The sequence below is a fragment of the Miscanthus floridulus genome, chromosome 8, assembly GCF_019320115.1.
Source record: "Miscanthus floridulus cultivar M001 chromosome 8, ASM1932011v1, whole genome shotgun sequence".
NCBI classification, from domain to species: Eukaryota; Viridiplantae; Streptophyta; class Magnoliopsida; order Poales; family Poaceae; genus Miscanthus; species Miscanthus floridulus.
The window spans coordinates 182,572,109-182,588,348 of NC_089587.1; the positions used below are offsets into that span (position 1 = coordinate 182,572,109).

Sequence of the window (16,240 nt, forward strand, 5' to 3'; positions counted from 1 at the left end):
GGAACACTTGCAGCTAGATAGTAGCAGCTATCTGCAAGCTCTGACTTTCGTGTGAACTGTTGTTCGTTGTGCTGGAAGTAAACTGTGTATTGTTCCCTTTCAGCTGACTTCCGCATGAACTCTGCTATTTGCTGTAATAAAGCTAAGTTTTCTGGTGTAGGAGTATTATTTTAGTCGCCCATTGCCTTTCAGTTTCAGCTAGTACTTTGGCTTGAACTTGGTCCATGTAATATAAGTGAAGTTTCTGGTGCTTTTCAGTGTCAATGCATGTGTTCTCAGATTTCTGTATAACTCTTGTGCTGGTGTTTTCTTGACCCTTCTGGGGAAGAAGAATAACATTGAGCTGCTGTTAGTTGACACTTGATAGTGACACATCAAGTCATACCATACATATCCCAGTTGATGAGTGTTTTTTTAGTTCAAAACAGGAGGGGCGCACCTCTACTGTGAGATTTATTAAACAGAAGTTTAATACAAAGAAAGGGGAGGGGAGGGTTCAAGAGACAAAGAAGGAAAGGAAAAAAACTAAAGAAACTAAGAAGACTAAACTAAGATTGTTTAACCATAGTTCAATCTATCAATGGAAAATATCTTTTCTTTGCACGCTAGAGGAGCAGCGCAAATTCTGTCTTGAACGTCTTCTTTGCATCTTCCAAGGAATCTTGAACTTGATTGAAGATTAGGCCGTTTCTAACCTTCCAACAAATTGCCCAACACATTAAGATGAAGATGTCCATGAAGAATATGGGTCCGTTAGCCAAAGTAACATGCAAAACTGAGAAGAGAAAGACAGGGAAAAGTGTTCGGCTGGCTGGTGCCAACTCACGAAATCACTGTTTACGTTCTGCCAAAACAGTATTTTCCTCTCACAACAATCAGTCGGAACAGTATTTTTCAGTCCTGCCGAACAGGCCCGTAGTGGGTAGGGTAGTGGCGCACAGCCAGGCGTCCAAACGTGTAGCAAAAAAAGTATGCACCCGTTGAGCGTTCTCCCTCTCACACACATCGTGTGCATGCGACGTCCGTGCAGTGCCCTGTGCGGCGGCTGTGCCCTAGTGCACACTGCGTCCAATTGGCCGGGGACTAGCTGACTAGCACGCACGTACGTGTCGTATTCAGACTTTCAGAGCGCAGGCAGCACTGGAACCACCCCATTTACCACCCCCAGCTACCCATCGTGGCTGATTCGGCAGCGCAATGTGTGATCGACCGTCAGTGAGAACCGGCCGGCTGCCCAAGGCTCCAAGGCCCAAGGCCCCAAGCTATACAACCTATTCGCTTTCGTATACGATCGTGGATTATAAGCTCGTAGATTATAAGCTGGAACAATATTTTTCTCTCACACCAAACCAGCCAGCAGTAAATAATCTACGATCATTTACGACGAAACGAACAAGCTGATACGGCCGAAGCGCAGGCACGATTAGGCCGCGGAAAACCACACCGTACCGTCGCTTAGTCATCGTGTGCGGTGTGCTGGTGTCGTTTGAACATTCATGATTATTCATTCATGCATGCATCATCACTCATTATCGGTAGTTGATCAAGGCAAGAATAAAGCAAATATCATGCAGTATATTCAGGGGATTCAGTCTACAAGTATGAAGTATGCTGGGAGCGCTCGATGCATCAGAGACAAATATAATAATGCTTGCATCCCATATATATTCCATTCATATACCGAAGTCAGTAACGCATCCTACTATGTGAAAATACAGATTCAATGCGACATAATCTTGTCCTGCCACCATATGCCCCCAGGCTGCCTTGGCGCTAATAACACCTTAAGCTCAAGTGCCAATCAAGGCTCAAGTCCCTTATGTACAGAGAAGAGGCTGGGAAGAGTGAGAGCAAAGGGAGCGGCGCCCGGGCTTCCAAAGAACCTGGCTCCGGCTGCCACTGTCCTGCCGTGTCATTTAGATCCCTAATAAAACATCAAGAAATGCCATTCGAGGCATCGTGTAAACGAGTATATATATGTTGTCTCCGTGCTAATGTTTCAAGGGAACTACCCCAATTAAAGCACGTATGCACCTGAAATTTATTATTTTTGTATGAGTTTTTTTTAACAAATAACGAGTTTGAATTTCAAATTTTGTGGTAATGTATATCTATAGATGCACTACGAATGTATATCGTTTCAATTTTTTTTAAATCACCAAAATATGTTTTTTCCCTGGTGTTTTAAAGATTTGATCTTGCCACTGAATGTTTTCCCCTATGATATGTGCGGGTGATCTTGCGAGTTAGAGTTGGTCAGGCATCTTTGGTTTACTAAGGACGCAATCCATTCCATTGCATCGTAAATTCGTAATGAAACAGTCATAATTGGTTGATCAAAAACAATGATAAGAAAATGGACGTTTATGTTTTTTTTTTCTCTATGAAGAATTGAAGACTAGCTGTGTAGTTGTTTGGAGTTTCAGAGACACTGAAGACTGAAGAACCACATTTTACCTTTCCATTTTTTCTTTATAATAATAAAGGTTTCGAAATATGGTTGTAGGCCAGTGCGCAGTGGAGCATTTCTCCTTTTTTCTTCCAAGAAGAAAAGATTGAGATAACTAGTCCCGCCTACCGGGGAACATTTTAGCAGGACGCCTGCTTCCTCTCTTTTGCCCTCCACGGCCATAACCCCTCCGGGACCGTCCTCCCTCTCTCTCTCGCCCTATATAAAGGGTTAAAGGGAGGCCAGATCTTCTTCTCCACCGTGCTTCCCACACCGTACCTGACCTTGCCTCCCCTCTCCTATGTCCACCAAAATGCCTAGCCCCAACCACCATTCCTGCTGCTTCCTCCCGGTCTGCTGCCCAAGCTTCTCGTCTGCTAGCGATTCGTCGTCCCCGCCGGTTGTTGCTGCAGACTCCACGGGGTGCCTCTGGATGACCTGGAAGAACAGGAAGCGGCTGAAGCCTCCTCCCAGCTGCAAGCGCTGCGGTGCTGCTGCTCTGTGATGGCGCTATCCTCGCCGAGCTTCTTCTACAACGCCCTCTTCCCGCTACGTTTCTGAATGGGTGTACATCAGTCGTTGCTTCATCATCTAGTGAAATTGTCTAAAAAGATCTTCTTGACCTTGCAAGACTTTTCACTAGAGGATGAATTCCTACTTTGCGTGCATCTATTTCTTACGCCTGCCTCTCACCATCTCGCGCCTATCAATCCTCACATCTATCTCGTCCCCATCTATCCCTCTTGAGCTTGTAACACTTGCAGCAAATAACTAGATACACCTACTTTTGTGTGAACTCTGCCGTGTTCGGCGTACTGGAATTTAAGCTCCTGAAGTATTTCCTCGTCGTGTGCTGCTGTGCATTGTTGCCCTTCAGCTACTTCCGCATGAACTCTGCTATTCGGTAAAAATTAATGGAAGGTTTGTGATGTATTTGCTAGCCGTGCATTGTCTTTCAGCAGGCAGCACTTTATTAATTAGCATGAGCTTTGCTACTCGGTGTAATTATATATGATGGAAGTGAAGTTAGTTGTTTCTGATGTACTGTATTTCATTCAGTCATACAGTGTCATGCATTGCTTGATTTCTGTATGCCTGTTTTCTGGCTAGTGATGTCTTCTTCTTCTTGATCCCAAGTGGGGAGAGGAAGGGGTAGTATATATTGAACTGTTAAAACAAAAGTCAGCCCAGCGGCACTGAGCTGAGTATTAACTTATTGCTGTTATGATAACATGCAAAGTTGAGGGGGAAAAGGGGGGAAAATGGCGCAGGCAGGCGTTGAAACGGAGCAGGAAAAATTGCAACCGAGTTCACGCACACATCTACCTCGCGCGTGCGGTGCCCTCGTGTGCTGAGTCCAATGGGACTGGCACGCACGTACGTGTCGTCCTCAGACGTCAGAAGAGCGCAGGCTTAAGTGCAGCGCCCTCGAGCTATATATGCACATCTCATTGATCGTCCCAGCTACCGCGCCTCGTCGCTGATCCGGCAGCACCGAATCGCTCGCAACACTGGACCGCGCGCGCCAGTGAGAAAACGGCTGCCCGAGCTATATACGCGCGCGGCCCAAGCACGATTCGATCTGCCGTGGAAAACCCGCGCAGCCGACGGCCGGCCGCCGCTCATCGGACGCACTGGTGTCCGGCTGTCCGGCCTCCGTGACCCACGGGGAAATAGCCGATCCCCCCCGGTAACGGCACCGGCGCTACTGGCGGCGACCGTACGTGCGCGCGCCTTCACGCGAGCTAGCCTGATCCGCTCGCTCGCCAGTCGCCATGGCATATATTGGCACGCAACAACTCGCTCTCAATGCGATCGATGGTAGTAGGCGACGTTGCAGGTTGCAAGAGCACACGATCGACCGCCGGCCATGTGTTCCTAGCTGCACGCTCGATCGGCGTTCCCTTTTGCCTCCCTGCCGCCGAGCTAGCAGTAGCAGGCGCAGCGTGACCGAACTCCATTAATACCAGGCATGTTTGGTTGGAAGCCCAGATGACTTGCCTAGAGAAAAGTATTGCCTGAGAGTTGCCTGGAATTCTAAGAGAATGTGCCTGGCCAGGCAAGTTGAGAGTTATTCGTTTGGTTAGATGCCTGGCCTGAGAAAGCTAATGAATAGAGATCATGTGTTTTCTTCTCTGCTGGAGAGGTAATTAATTCATTTTCTTAATTAATAATACGTCAAATATACACAAATAAACATACGGTGATAAAATAAAAATAGATAAGTGAGTTTTCTTAATTTATAATATGCTTAAATTAATGTGTTTTTTATTTATCTTTGTATAGTTAACATGTATTTTTATAATCTGATTAACTAAAATATATAATTTAGTAAATTGTTGCCACGTGTTTAATATTAGATAATCACGTTTAATAAGATTAAATAAGAAATATATTGATAAATTATGTCTTTTAGTATAAATCATTGCTTTTATAAATAAATAATATAAAAACAAAAAATAATTTTATTATTTTACTTGACAACTATTTACACATATAATTAAGGGACGGATATTATAAGGAAACATGGGAAGGTGTTTCGGTCACACCTTTATATCTTGATGGCGAGACAAAAAAAAACAAAATTAAATTACTACAACAAATAAAAAACAAGACAAAAAGTGCATTACCGTATTGATTTAGCCCAGGTTGCGAGGCGGTCATTTTCGGTGGCCTGGCAGAGGGTGCCTCGCCTAGCCCAGACACGTTTCCAGGGCTCCATCCAAATGCACTCCAGGCAGCATCCAGGCAGCTGTTTGCCCAGGCAAAATCAGTCCAGGTGCAAACCAAACAAGCCCTGAATGCATGGCGCGCATGCCGCATGGGGGTAGTGATAGTGAGCGTTTGAAGCGCAACTGCAGCTGCATGCATGCCCGCGGCAGCGACGGCCCATGCATGCGCGCCCGGCTAGCTAGCGAGCGAGCGAGGGATGGTGACAGGCCGGGGCGGTGCATGTGCATCCGTGCATGGCCGGCGCATGCTGCAAACGGCGCAGGCATGGCCGTGGCGCCCTGTGCGCTGCGCTGCTCGCAGGCTCGGATCCATCGGCGTGGAGCCCACCCGACTTGAATGCCCTGCGTGCGGTGCCTGTGCTGTGGTCTGTGGATCCAGTCCAGCGCCAGCGGCGGCAGGAAGGATGCACGGTGGCGGACCGAGCATTTTGTATGTCACTGTACGCGCGCTTGCTGAGATTGAACCCGGCGGGCCGGCACCGGCAGCGCCAGAGCGAGACTTCACGTCGAGCCGCGTCGAGGACGGACGGCAGTCAGATGTGTGTAAATGCAGTGCAGCGACGACAGTCAGCCAAAACGTTCCTACTACTACGCGACGGCGACAAATGGACGAATTTGCAACAGCTCCACTGTGCATCTTGGAGATGGCGACAAACGAACGAACGAATTTGCAGACGGTGTGCGTAAACTTCTGGACGAGCAAATAAAGCTGCTGATGAAAGGAACAAAGACAGCGCATTAGAGACTGTTCACCAACAGTTCCTCCATTGTTGACCAGACTGATGAGTGTTTTGGGCAGCAGCCAGTATTTGTCGGTAATCATCGGTCACAAAACCATGGGCGGTGGGTGCGGCCGCACCCACACAAAATTAAAGAGAGCGAAAAGACTCAAATTTTCATCATATTTACACCCATATTTCATAAACCCCTGCGCCTATAAGACAAGGTGCACCGCCCTCGGATTTGGTCTAGCTCCGCCCTTGACAAAACGGACAGCTGAGCTGACTGCCGATCGCGTTGGATTTCAAACGACGGAGCATCTACGGCCAGTAAAATGCAGCTCCAGTGCGTGCAGAACAGCAAGTGCAGAAGAAACAGGACGTTCGCCTGGCGTTTTCATCGCATGGTCAAATTAGGTTTCCTGTGCCGCTGTGCGTGCCTGCAGTTTGCATGCAGGCCGCAGCAAAAATTTTACCGCAGGAATAACTTCTCTCCGTACGGCACAGCTGAACAATCACAAAACCACGCGTAGCAAGTGGCACTGGCAGCCTTAGATTAGCCTACTCTGGAGTCCAGTTTAGGCATAGTTCTCTAACCACACAGCTAGGCCTAAAAGATTACATAGCTTTCAAAGAGGTAACTTTAAGAGGCGTTATGTAACTTCTAAATTCAAAAGCTTTTGAAATTAGTTCATGTTTAGTCCTTCTAATTAGCATCTAAACATAGTGCTATTTTTTGGCAGGTTGGATCCAAACAGACCCTAAATAGATAACCACCCTTCAATTTCTCATAAGAATTTCCTGCGGATAGTTCTTCACAAAGACCTGGACCGCAGTAGGTAAGAAAAGCTTTACTCTCAAAATTTTACCCGGGGAAAGGTACATCCACATTCATGGGCAGTATGTAATCATTGTCCTACCCTGATTCCCAGCCATTACTGCAATTCCAGCATATTGAAGACACAAAAGGCGTAGCACAGGACGACACAGTCGCAGGCACGAAAGAAATGCAGGTTCATTCAGACGTTTATACGTGAATAAAATGAGGTTCACACACAATACATGGCCGCATGTGAGGCAACTGTAGCCAATTATTAGAACTGCAAAAAGAGAGCATCACTAACAGTTTTGTGGTGACTGGTTGAAGAGCAGGGGACAAAAGGCATTGCCGATTCTGAAAGTAGGAATGCAGAATGGAACAGTAGGACTGGTCCAAGGGGAGGCCTCGGGCAGTAGATTCAGAGAGGTCCTGGAAACGTCCCATTATCCCTCTGCTCGTTCCATTTCTCAACCTGTATATCAAACAGTAAGCTTATGATTATTTCAATGAAAGCAAACACAACTAATTGACAAATACAAGGAGAAAATACAATACAACAAATAAGCAAATAATGAAACACAAGAGACCGTTATGGCTTACATTACAGGGATACAATGCAGAAGGAACCATTAGAAAATCAATGTTAAACGCTTGACCAGAGCCAATATGGCAAGTTTGAAGCATTCTGATATTCAGTATACTGGATTCCAAACTTGGACAAAATATAATTGCTTCAGTATGGTATCAGGGTGGACTAAATCTATGTTAGCGTCTGAAAGCCAAATAACGCATCTGATAATAACCAATTGAAGGCTGACCAGCACCGAAAACAATAGTAGTCTGCTGATGAACAATACTAAAGAAAGCTTCAGTTGCAAGAAGGTAAAGTAAGACTCCTTCCTGAACTAATTTGGAAGAAAAGTGTGAGTGTTGCTGGAAACAGCCCATGTTATGCTATAATGACACTCCACCGAGGCACCGACAACAAATAATTTCAATTTTATCATTCCAACGTCCATCGTCTCCATTACGCAAGGAAGCAAAGTTAGAAACCTCAAAAACAGAGAAGAACGCCATTTTTTTCCCAGAACCTAGAACTGTTCATCATCAGGGGACAGGGGCACTTAGAATATATCATTCAAGAGCTGCACATATCTTAAGGTCTTGCATGCATCTCTAACTGATGATGACCAGAAGAGGAGGGGCCAAGACAATATAGAGCAAGTCAAGGTAAATGTGTAAGTGCATCTCCACATTACTTATATCTCCCCCAATACCAAAAATATGCAATACATGGGATTGTGGTTGCTCCAACAGATTACTCATCCTATCCCCAATACCTAAAAGCTTTAAGTAATTACTCAAAATACACCCCCCCCCCCCCCCCCCCCCCTCTCAAATTTAGGAGATCCACCCTCTCTCCCCTATCCACTCTAAAGGTATTGGTAATCCGTTGCTCTAAGAACCTCTTATTGTGCATTCAATGGCAAAACAAGTGAAGGTAACTGTGTAGATATCCCCCTCATGATTAATAAAAAGAAGTTAAGGCAAATACACAGACGCCTCCTTCTGATGTGCAAATTTGCATGCACATGCCCCTACAAGTATATCCATGAGCATAAGTATGGCCTACTAAACGACAACTAAAGAATACGGTCACTAAGAAGGGAAATGTTATTGAAAAGCTAGATCATGAAGAACTGGAGTTGATTAACAAAATTCTGACCGATAACAAACCATTGCTTGGGTCATGACTAGAGATGGCAATGGGGCCCAATCCCCAATTCCCCACGGGTAATTCCCCTATTAGGGGACAGAGATGGGGTCAATTTTATCCCCGTGGGGATTCAATTGGCAGAGAAACAGCCCCCGTCGGGTCTGGTGGGGACAGACGCTTATCCATCCCCCGACCCCGATCCCCTCAAACCCACCCGCTAAGAGTATGAAGTAATGCAGCCTCTAATGTCCATCTCAAATTGGCCCACCAAGGCCCATTATCGGCTTCAGTATATATTCCGATTTGTAAACCCTAAAGTCCAGGACATGTCCCGAACACTCGGCTAAGTGTCGCGGAAATGCGTATGTTGCGTTGGATTTGCGGTCATACAAGAAGGGATCGAGTTCGGAACGATGATATACGTGAGAGATTAGGGGTAGCACCAATTGAAGAAAAGCTTGTCCAACACCGGTTGAGATGGTTTGGACATGTGCAACGGAGACCTCCAGATGCACCGGTGCGTAGTGGAATCCTAAGTCAGGATAGTAACGTGAAGAGAGGCAGAGGAAGACCGAAGTTGACTTGGGTAGAGGCAATAAAAGGAGACTTGAAAGGATGGAATATACCCAAAGACTTAGCCTTAGATAGGAGTGCTTGGAAGACAGCTATTCACGTGCCTGAACCTTGATTGTTTCTGTTGGGTTTCAACTCTAGCCTACCCCAACTTGTTTGGGACTTAAAGGCTTTGTTGTTGTTGTTGTTGTTGTAAAGTCCAGGACATCGCCAAATCCTCCAGTCCTGCAGCCGCCACCCAACCCAAGGCGCTAGGCGCGGCATGACTCGCGAGTGCAGTGACTGGCGCAGCAGCACCTCCAACCAACACCCAGCTCGCGTAGGCTCACATCGCCTGTTCCACGGCCAGCCGTGTCTGACTGTCCCGAACACTCGATGCTCTCTCTCTCTACTCTCTATTTGCTTGTCTACAGGAATGCTCTCTCTCTCTCTACTCTCTCTTTGCTCGGTTTACAGGAAGCCAGGAAGGCAACATCTAGGTGCTGAGCCATATTAATTTTCCGTTTGTGAGATCTGCATTGTGATTCCGCCCAGGGAGTTGTGGTTGTGAGCTGTGATTTGTAAACTACAATCCTATTTGATGCTGTTGCAAGATACATTTTTTGGTATTTTCGTGCTTTTGGACTGTTGATTTGAGAAATTGTTTTTTGATCTTACACCGGGGACGGGGTCCCCAGCGGGGATGAATTCCCCACGGGGATGGGAACAAAACGTCTCCCGTGAGCCTTAGCGGTGACGGGGACGGGGAAAATTTAGCCCCGTGGGGATGGGGATGGGGAAGTAATACTCAACGGGGAATTCCTTCCCCGTTGCCATCTCTAGTCATGACACTGAACAAAGATAACTTAAGACTGCCACAAGCAAAACTTGATGCTGACATCCAAGTTGAAAAGAGTTTTAAGAAGCAAAAGATTATTCAAGGCAAGGGCTTTGACATATTAACTAGATAAATCACACATAGCAACGTAATACGCCCACTGAAACATCCTGATGAATTCATGATTTGCAGAACCAAAATAATAATAAAAGAAAAACATGGTGCTGACAAATCCAATAAACAAATTTTGACCAACACTTAGACATATACATGCAAGTTTAGGGCATAAAATTTGCATCAGTAGATTTGTGTTCAAAATGCCTCTGAGACGATATTGATTTTTTAGCAAATGACAGCATACTATAGGAGAAATGAAGGGGCCACAATCTACTTTGTATGATTTGTCCTCTGGTCAAATATGCTTATCATTTCATGACGGAGGGAGAACTTACTCGAAAGGATCAGCTAAAAGAAAAAGAAATACTCACCCATTCTCCAGGGCAAAGGGACCTGTAGTACTTGGCAAATTTTTCACAATCACCAGCATCGTCCCCTTTGGCATTCACACACCTGAATTCCGTGGGAGTTGCAGTAATTGGTAAGAAAAATAGGAGTGTGTTGTTGTGACTAGAAAAGTTGAAGCACAAAACGCTGAAAAATTATAACGCGTTAAGGTAACATAGTATGTGGTCATACCTGTGGTACTCGACGTAGCGAGTAAAACAATGCCTTGTTTGGTTTGTTGTAGGGAAGCGGAAGTCAGCAGGTGCTGTTTTTATCTCAATCTGGCATATAAACAAATAAATGAACTTGTGAGTGAAGAGAAACAACATAAACAACGCACTTCTGAGAGTCTGTCGTAAAAGAAAAGGAAAACAAAGAAGCAGTGAAAGAAAATATTTCATAAGATGAGACTATTTGCATAGCGAAACTGAAATGACAGTACTTCCACAACAAAAACTGGACTTCACGAATCATGGCAGCGCAGGAAAGATTAGTTTTTCTCATTTTGAAGAGTTTGGTGAAGTTTGTAGATGCTAAATGATGAAATGGATAATACAGGAAGAAGTCAGGTGAAACCAGACTATTATATTAATTACAATCAGCAATATACATAACCAAAAATTGTAGAGGTTAACATATTGTGGAAGCTAGAAAGGCAGTAACAAATGCAGCTTAATAAAAAAAAATCATTCAGATTCGAGGATGCATATGGCAGTACCATAATAGGCAGGCCAATGATTACTCACAAAACAAAAGTTCCATGATATATTGAGGGAAAAACATGAATAAGAATAACTTGAGACAATATCATTATTTCAATCTGGCATGCGCCAAATTGGACACATATATTAGATCTAATGCCAGAAATCTCATGCACAATATGTTGTCTTCCCTCTACTTTCCCTCTGTATCTAAAAGACGTTGTGTTCCATTCCACTGGTCCCTGGAAATATGCCGATCAAATGTTTGAACACAGTGTTGTTATGGTTCAGAATTGATACAAGCCTACGATGTGTTCTCATCAATCTGATAGGAGACACGGGAGCAAATTGTATCAAACGCCAACCCTAACCGCCCTGAATCTGTAGCCGCGTATGAGGAGATACATCCTCGCATTTCTGATCCCGATCAAAACGATGCCGTACCTGATAAAAAAAATCATCTACGATCCTACGATGTCTCGCATCTCCGCTACCTATTCGGCCGGAACAGACCGGAGGCATGTGCCGGCGGCGCCCTGACGTCGGGTACGCAAGGCCAAACGTATACCGTAACAAGGACCGGGCGTAACTAGATCCAGCAGACGGAGCGGAAGGGCCTACAAGGATCGCCATCTCACCTCGGCCATCTTGCTGGAGAGGGGGTCGACGCAGCGGCGGGCTCACGGCGTCGCGCGGCGGAAGGGCGGAGGCCGGAGGGGGTGCTGCGGGCACTTGGGTCTTCGGCTGCCGGTCGGGTCAACCTCGATTGGCTTCTGCGAGCCGCAACTGAAGGAGACGAGACCGGAACCGGAGCCCCAGCGTCCGAAAACCGCGGCTGCTCCGGCCCATCTGCCCTGCCAGCACAAGACCAAGCCCTTCAGCAGCCCGCGTGGCCCAGCTCGAAACCGGACCGGTTGATGCCGGATTCCTTAGTATGGGCCTCGGAAGGCCTGCTTTGCCGCGCGTCCGCCCCTAGTCGTTTGGGCTCCCACGTGTGTAGGACGTATGGGCACGGAACACCGAGCAGCGGACACGCAGGAAATTTGGACTCTGACGAGTGACGAGTCGATCTTGATGAGCAGTATGCTGCCAGAGTCAGCCAGTCCGTGACCTGTGAGCGAGGGAAGTGACTTGACTGGATCGGCCCACGTCCTGATCACCTCGGAGTCCCAGCTGCTAGCGGCACGGGCACGCAAAAGTCAAAAAGAAAACAAAGGCCCCTTCAAAGAGAGACGGAAGCCCTTTTGACCTCTGCAAAGACAAGGACATGGACGTCACCTCGCCTAGTGGAATCACGTCTGTCACAGTCGGAAGCTTTACTTTGGTTTCAGTGAGTTGATAAAACCTTAAATACTAATTTAATTTATTAAAATAATTATAAGATAGGTAGCACTACTTTAAGTGATGAAGCGATGATAAAGATCATAATGATGGTGATGACATGGTGATAATCAAATGTTTGGACTTGAAAAAGAAGAAAAATAAAAATAAAAAAAGTTTAAGACAAAGGTGAAATTTGATATAAGCTTTTTTGTTTTGGTGATCAAGACACTTAGTGACTATGATCACATTTAGAATCGATAATCGTTCTATTAAAAGGGACGAAACTCGTATCGAAATACGGTTATCAAAGTGCCACTAGATGCTCTAACTCATATGCATTTAGGATCTAGTGGAGTGCTAACACCCTTAAAAATATTTTGTGAAAATATGCTAACACACATGCACGAAGTGTTACACTTGATGATTGACACATTTAATCAAGGGTGGTGAAGTTTTGGGTCAAAATGGACTATTTCGTATTAACCGAACTCTGCCTTGGACAGTGATCGGACTCTGACCCTGCGTCTGGTTAGTGGTGCGCAATGAAGGCCACCCTCGGTCCTTTGATCGGACGATGAGAAGAAATAGGACCGAACGCGCTGGGGGTGCAGTCCGGTCAGGACGATGACGTACGCTGACGAAAGCATCTGAATAGGCCAGTAAGGACCGAACTCTGGTCCACGTCCGATTGCCTATGATCGGACACGTCTGATTCATGAAAAATCGGCTCTAGTGTCTTACTAGAAACGACCGGACTCCTAGTGATGGAGCAGTCGGTCACTTTGAGCAATGCGTCTGGTCACAACTTAAGTGCACTGATGACCGTTGAGATCGGACGATCAGCATTTGAAATCGGGGAAACGCTGGCGAAAAATCTGAGGACCGGACGCTGGGGTCCTACGTCCGATCAATCTGACCGACGTGTCCGATCGCCCCTATTTTTTAGAGAATAGAGAGCTAACGGTTCTATTCGTGGAGGCTCTCTATTTAAGCCCCATGACCGACTCAAGCTCGCTCTCTTGGTCATTTACATTGGCATAGTAACCTTATGAGCTTAGCCAAAGCTCTCTCACTCATCTCTATCATTGATTCATCATCTTAGTGAGCTTGGGAGTGAATCCAAGTGTATTGGTTGAGTGTTTGCATCTAGATGCACTTGGTGTTCTTGTTTTACTACGGGTTTAGCTTGCTACTCTTGGTGGTTGCCACCATATAGACGGCTTGGAGCAGCAAGGATCGTCGAGCGGAGGTGGGTGATTGTCTCCGGCTCCGATCGTGGTGATTATGAGGGGTTCTTGATCTTTCACCGACGGAGAGCCAAAATGTACTCTAGTAAATTGCTTATGGCTTGTGTGATCATCATCTTATATTGGTTGTGTGGCACCCTATTGAGGGTTTGACGTGTGATGCCAATTAGCGCGTGAACCTCTAAGTGAGTGAATCGCTACAACGAGGACTAGTTTACCGACAAGTAAGTGACTCGATAAAAAATTATTGTATCATCATTTGATTCTGAGGTAATTGGTCTCTATTGGTATTTATCCTTGTGATTGATTAGTTCGTTCTTCGACTCGGCGGTATAACTATCTTGCTCTCTCTCTTTATATTACCGTAAACTAGTTGTCAAGCTCTTTAGTATAGCTAATCGTGAAAGCTTGTTAGTTTGGTTAATGTGGCTCTTTAGTTAGCCTTTGAGAGCACACTAACTTAGTATAGTGATATAGCCATTGTGTGGATAGAGACTATAGAAACTAAAATTATGGTAGGTGGCTTATATTTTTAGTAGGTTAGCACAACACTCGCTTTGCCTCATATTTGTCTAACCAGTTTACTAAGTGTTGTTGTAGAAATTTTTAATAGGCTATTCACCCCCCTCTAGTCATTAGGACCTTTTAAATGGTATCAAAGCCGTGGTCACCGTGATTTGAGGCTTAACAGCCTTCTATGTTAAAATGGCTCAAATCAACAACACCAAGAAACCACCATAATTTGATGGTTCAAACTATCTCTATTGGAAGGATAAGATGACAACATATATCAAGTCAATCAATGGGACGGTTTGAAAAGTGGTGGAGACCAAGATTGAGATAGAAGATCCAAAGAATCCTACCATCGTCGAAGAAGTACTTCTCCAAAACAACGATATTGCTCTTAGTGCCATTCATGATGATATTGATGAAAGAACATTTGAACAAATCAAGATCATTGAGATGGCTTATGAGGCTTGGAAGAAGTTGGATGAGTCATTTGAGGGCACTCAAGCGGTGAAGGGTGCCAAGGCATATATCCTCAAGGAGAAGTTTGCTAGTTTCAAGATGAAGGTGGATGAGAGTGTGTTAGAGATGTTTTATAGGCGTCAAGTGCTTGTCAATGATCTCAAAGTACTTGAAGAGGAGGTGGAGGACAAGGACTTCTCCCTTAAGTTTTTGAGATGCCTACCTTTAAGATTTGGCACATTGGTCACTATTCTAGTGAGAAGTGGTTTGGACACCATGACACCAAACCAAGTGTTAGGAGATATAATGACTGATGATACATATAAAGACGACGATGAGAAGAAAGAAAAGAAGGAAAAGAAAGATGATAAAAAGGATGAGAAGAAGAAGAGTGTGGCATTCAAGGCCACATCATCCAAGGGCAAAGCAAAGCAAGAATCATCAAGTGAATATGAAGACTTGAGTTTTGATGAGATGGATGATGAGAAGATGACTCTCTTTGTCAAGAGATTAGACAAGTTCATGATGAAAAAGGACTACCATGCTAGAAGAAAGAAGTCTTCATCCAAGAATAAGAAAGAGTCAAGAAGGTGCTTCAATTATGGAAGCAAAGATTATCTTATTGCTCAATACCCATACAAAAGTGACAATGATGATGACACGAAGAATAAGAAGGACAAGATGATATTCAAGAAGAAGAAGAAGGGTGGTTCATATGTGGTCACTTAGGATAATGATACTTCCTCAAGTGATGATGATGATAGTGATGATGGCAAGACCACCAAAAAGAATGCACTTGTAAGCATTGCTATCAATAAGAAGCCTTCTCTCTTCGACACTCCATCATACTTCATGGTTAAGCCACTAAGGTACAAATTTGTGATGATGGAAGTGATGAGAAACATGATAATGAAAATAAAAATGAAAGTGATAGTGATGATGATGAACCAACTAAGGAAAAACTACTTGATATGCTAAATGATGCTAAAGAACACTTTGACATTAAGAGAAGGACATGCAAAAGCTTGCGTAAGAAACTAAAAGCCTTTAAGCAAGCCTTTGATGAGCTCAATGCATCTTATGAGAGGCTAGAGGAAGCCCATGAGAAGCTTGGCAACATTCACAAGAAGCTTGAAAAAGCTCATTCCTCTTTGCTTAATGAGCAAAATGAGAAGAAGAATGTTGAGATATGTGATATAGGCTTAATTTGTGATATAATTGATGAATCATTCTATAAGCCTATCATTGTTGCTCCCACTAATCCTTCTTATAGCACTTCTACTTCCACCTCATCTAGCAGTGATGATTTCACTTGTGATGCCTCATTAATGGTTGAGAATGAGACTCTTAAGAAGGAGGTCAATGAGCTCACTCACACCCTGGTTAAGGCCTATGGTGGTGAGGACCGCTTGCTTATGTGCTTGGGTAGCCAAAGAGCTTCTATCTACAAAGCGGGATTAGGCTATATCCTCAAGAAAGGTAAGGCGGCCTTTGCTCCTCACAAGACTAGTTTTGTGAAGAACAATGGTTGGTTTTGCACTAGTTGCAAGTAAGTTGGTTATAAAGAGCATGAGTGTAAGAACAAGAGCAAAAATGCTAATGAATCCTCAATTAAGATTAATTCTTTCTATGTGCTTACTAAGGGTACAAATGGTGTGAAAGCTAAGTT

The 16,240-nt window shown here is 44.8% G+C and overlaps 1 protein-coding gene across 1 annotated transcript; it reads right to left on the minus strand.

Moving 5' to 3' along the window:
- Positions 1-6,895: 6,895 nt before the first annotated feature.
- LOC136477685 (cytochrome c oxidase subunit 6b-3) lies at positions 6,896-11,829 on the minus strand. The gene is made up of 4 exons (XM_066475928.1): positions 11,671-11,829; positions 10,524-10,612; positions 10,316-10,397; positions 6,896-7,192 (listed from the first exon to the last, which is right to left on the minus strand). Exons 1-4 carry the CDS (start codon positions 11,677-11,679, stop codon positions 7,139-7,141), a joined length of 234 nt encoding a protein of 77 aa, XP_066332025.1. The 5' UTR covers positions 11,680-11,829; the 3' UTR covers positions 6,896-7,138.
- Positions 11,830-16,240: the final 4,411 nt, after the last annotated feature.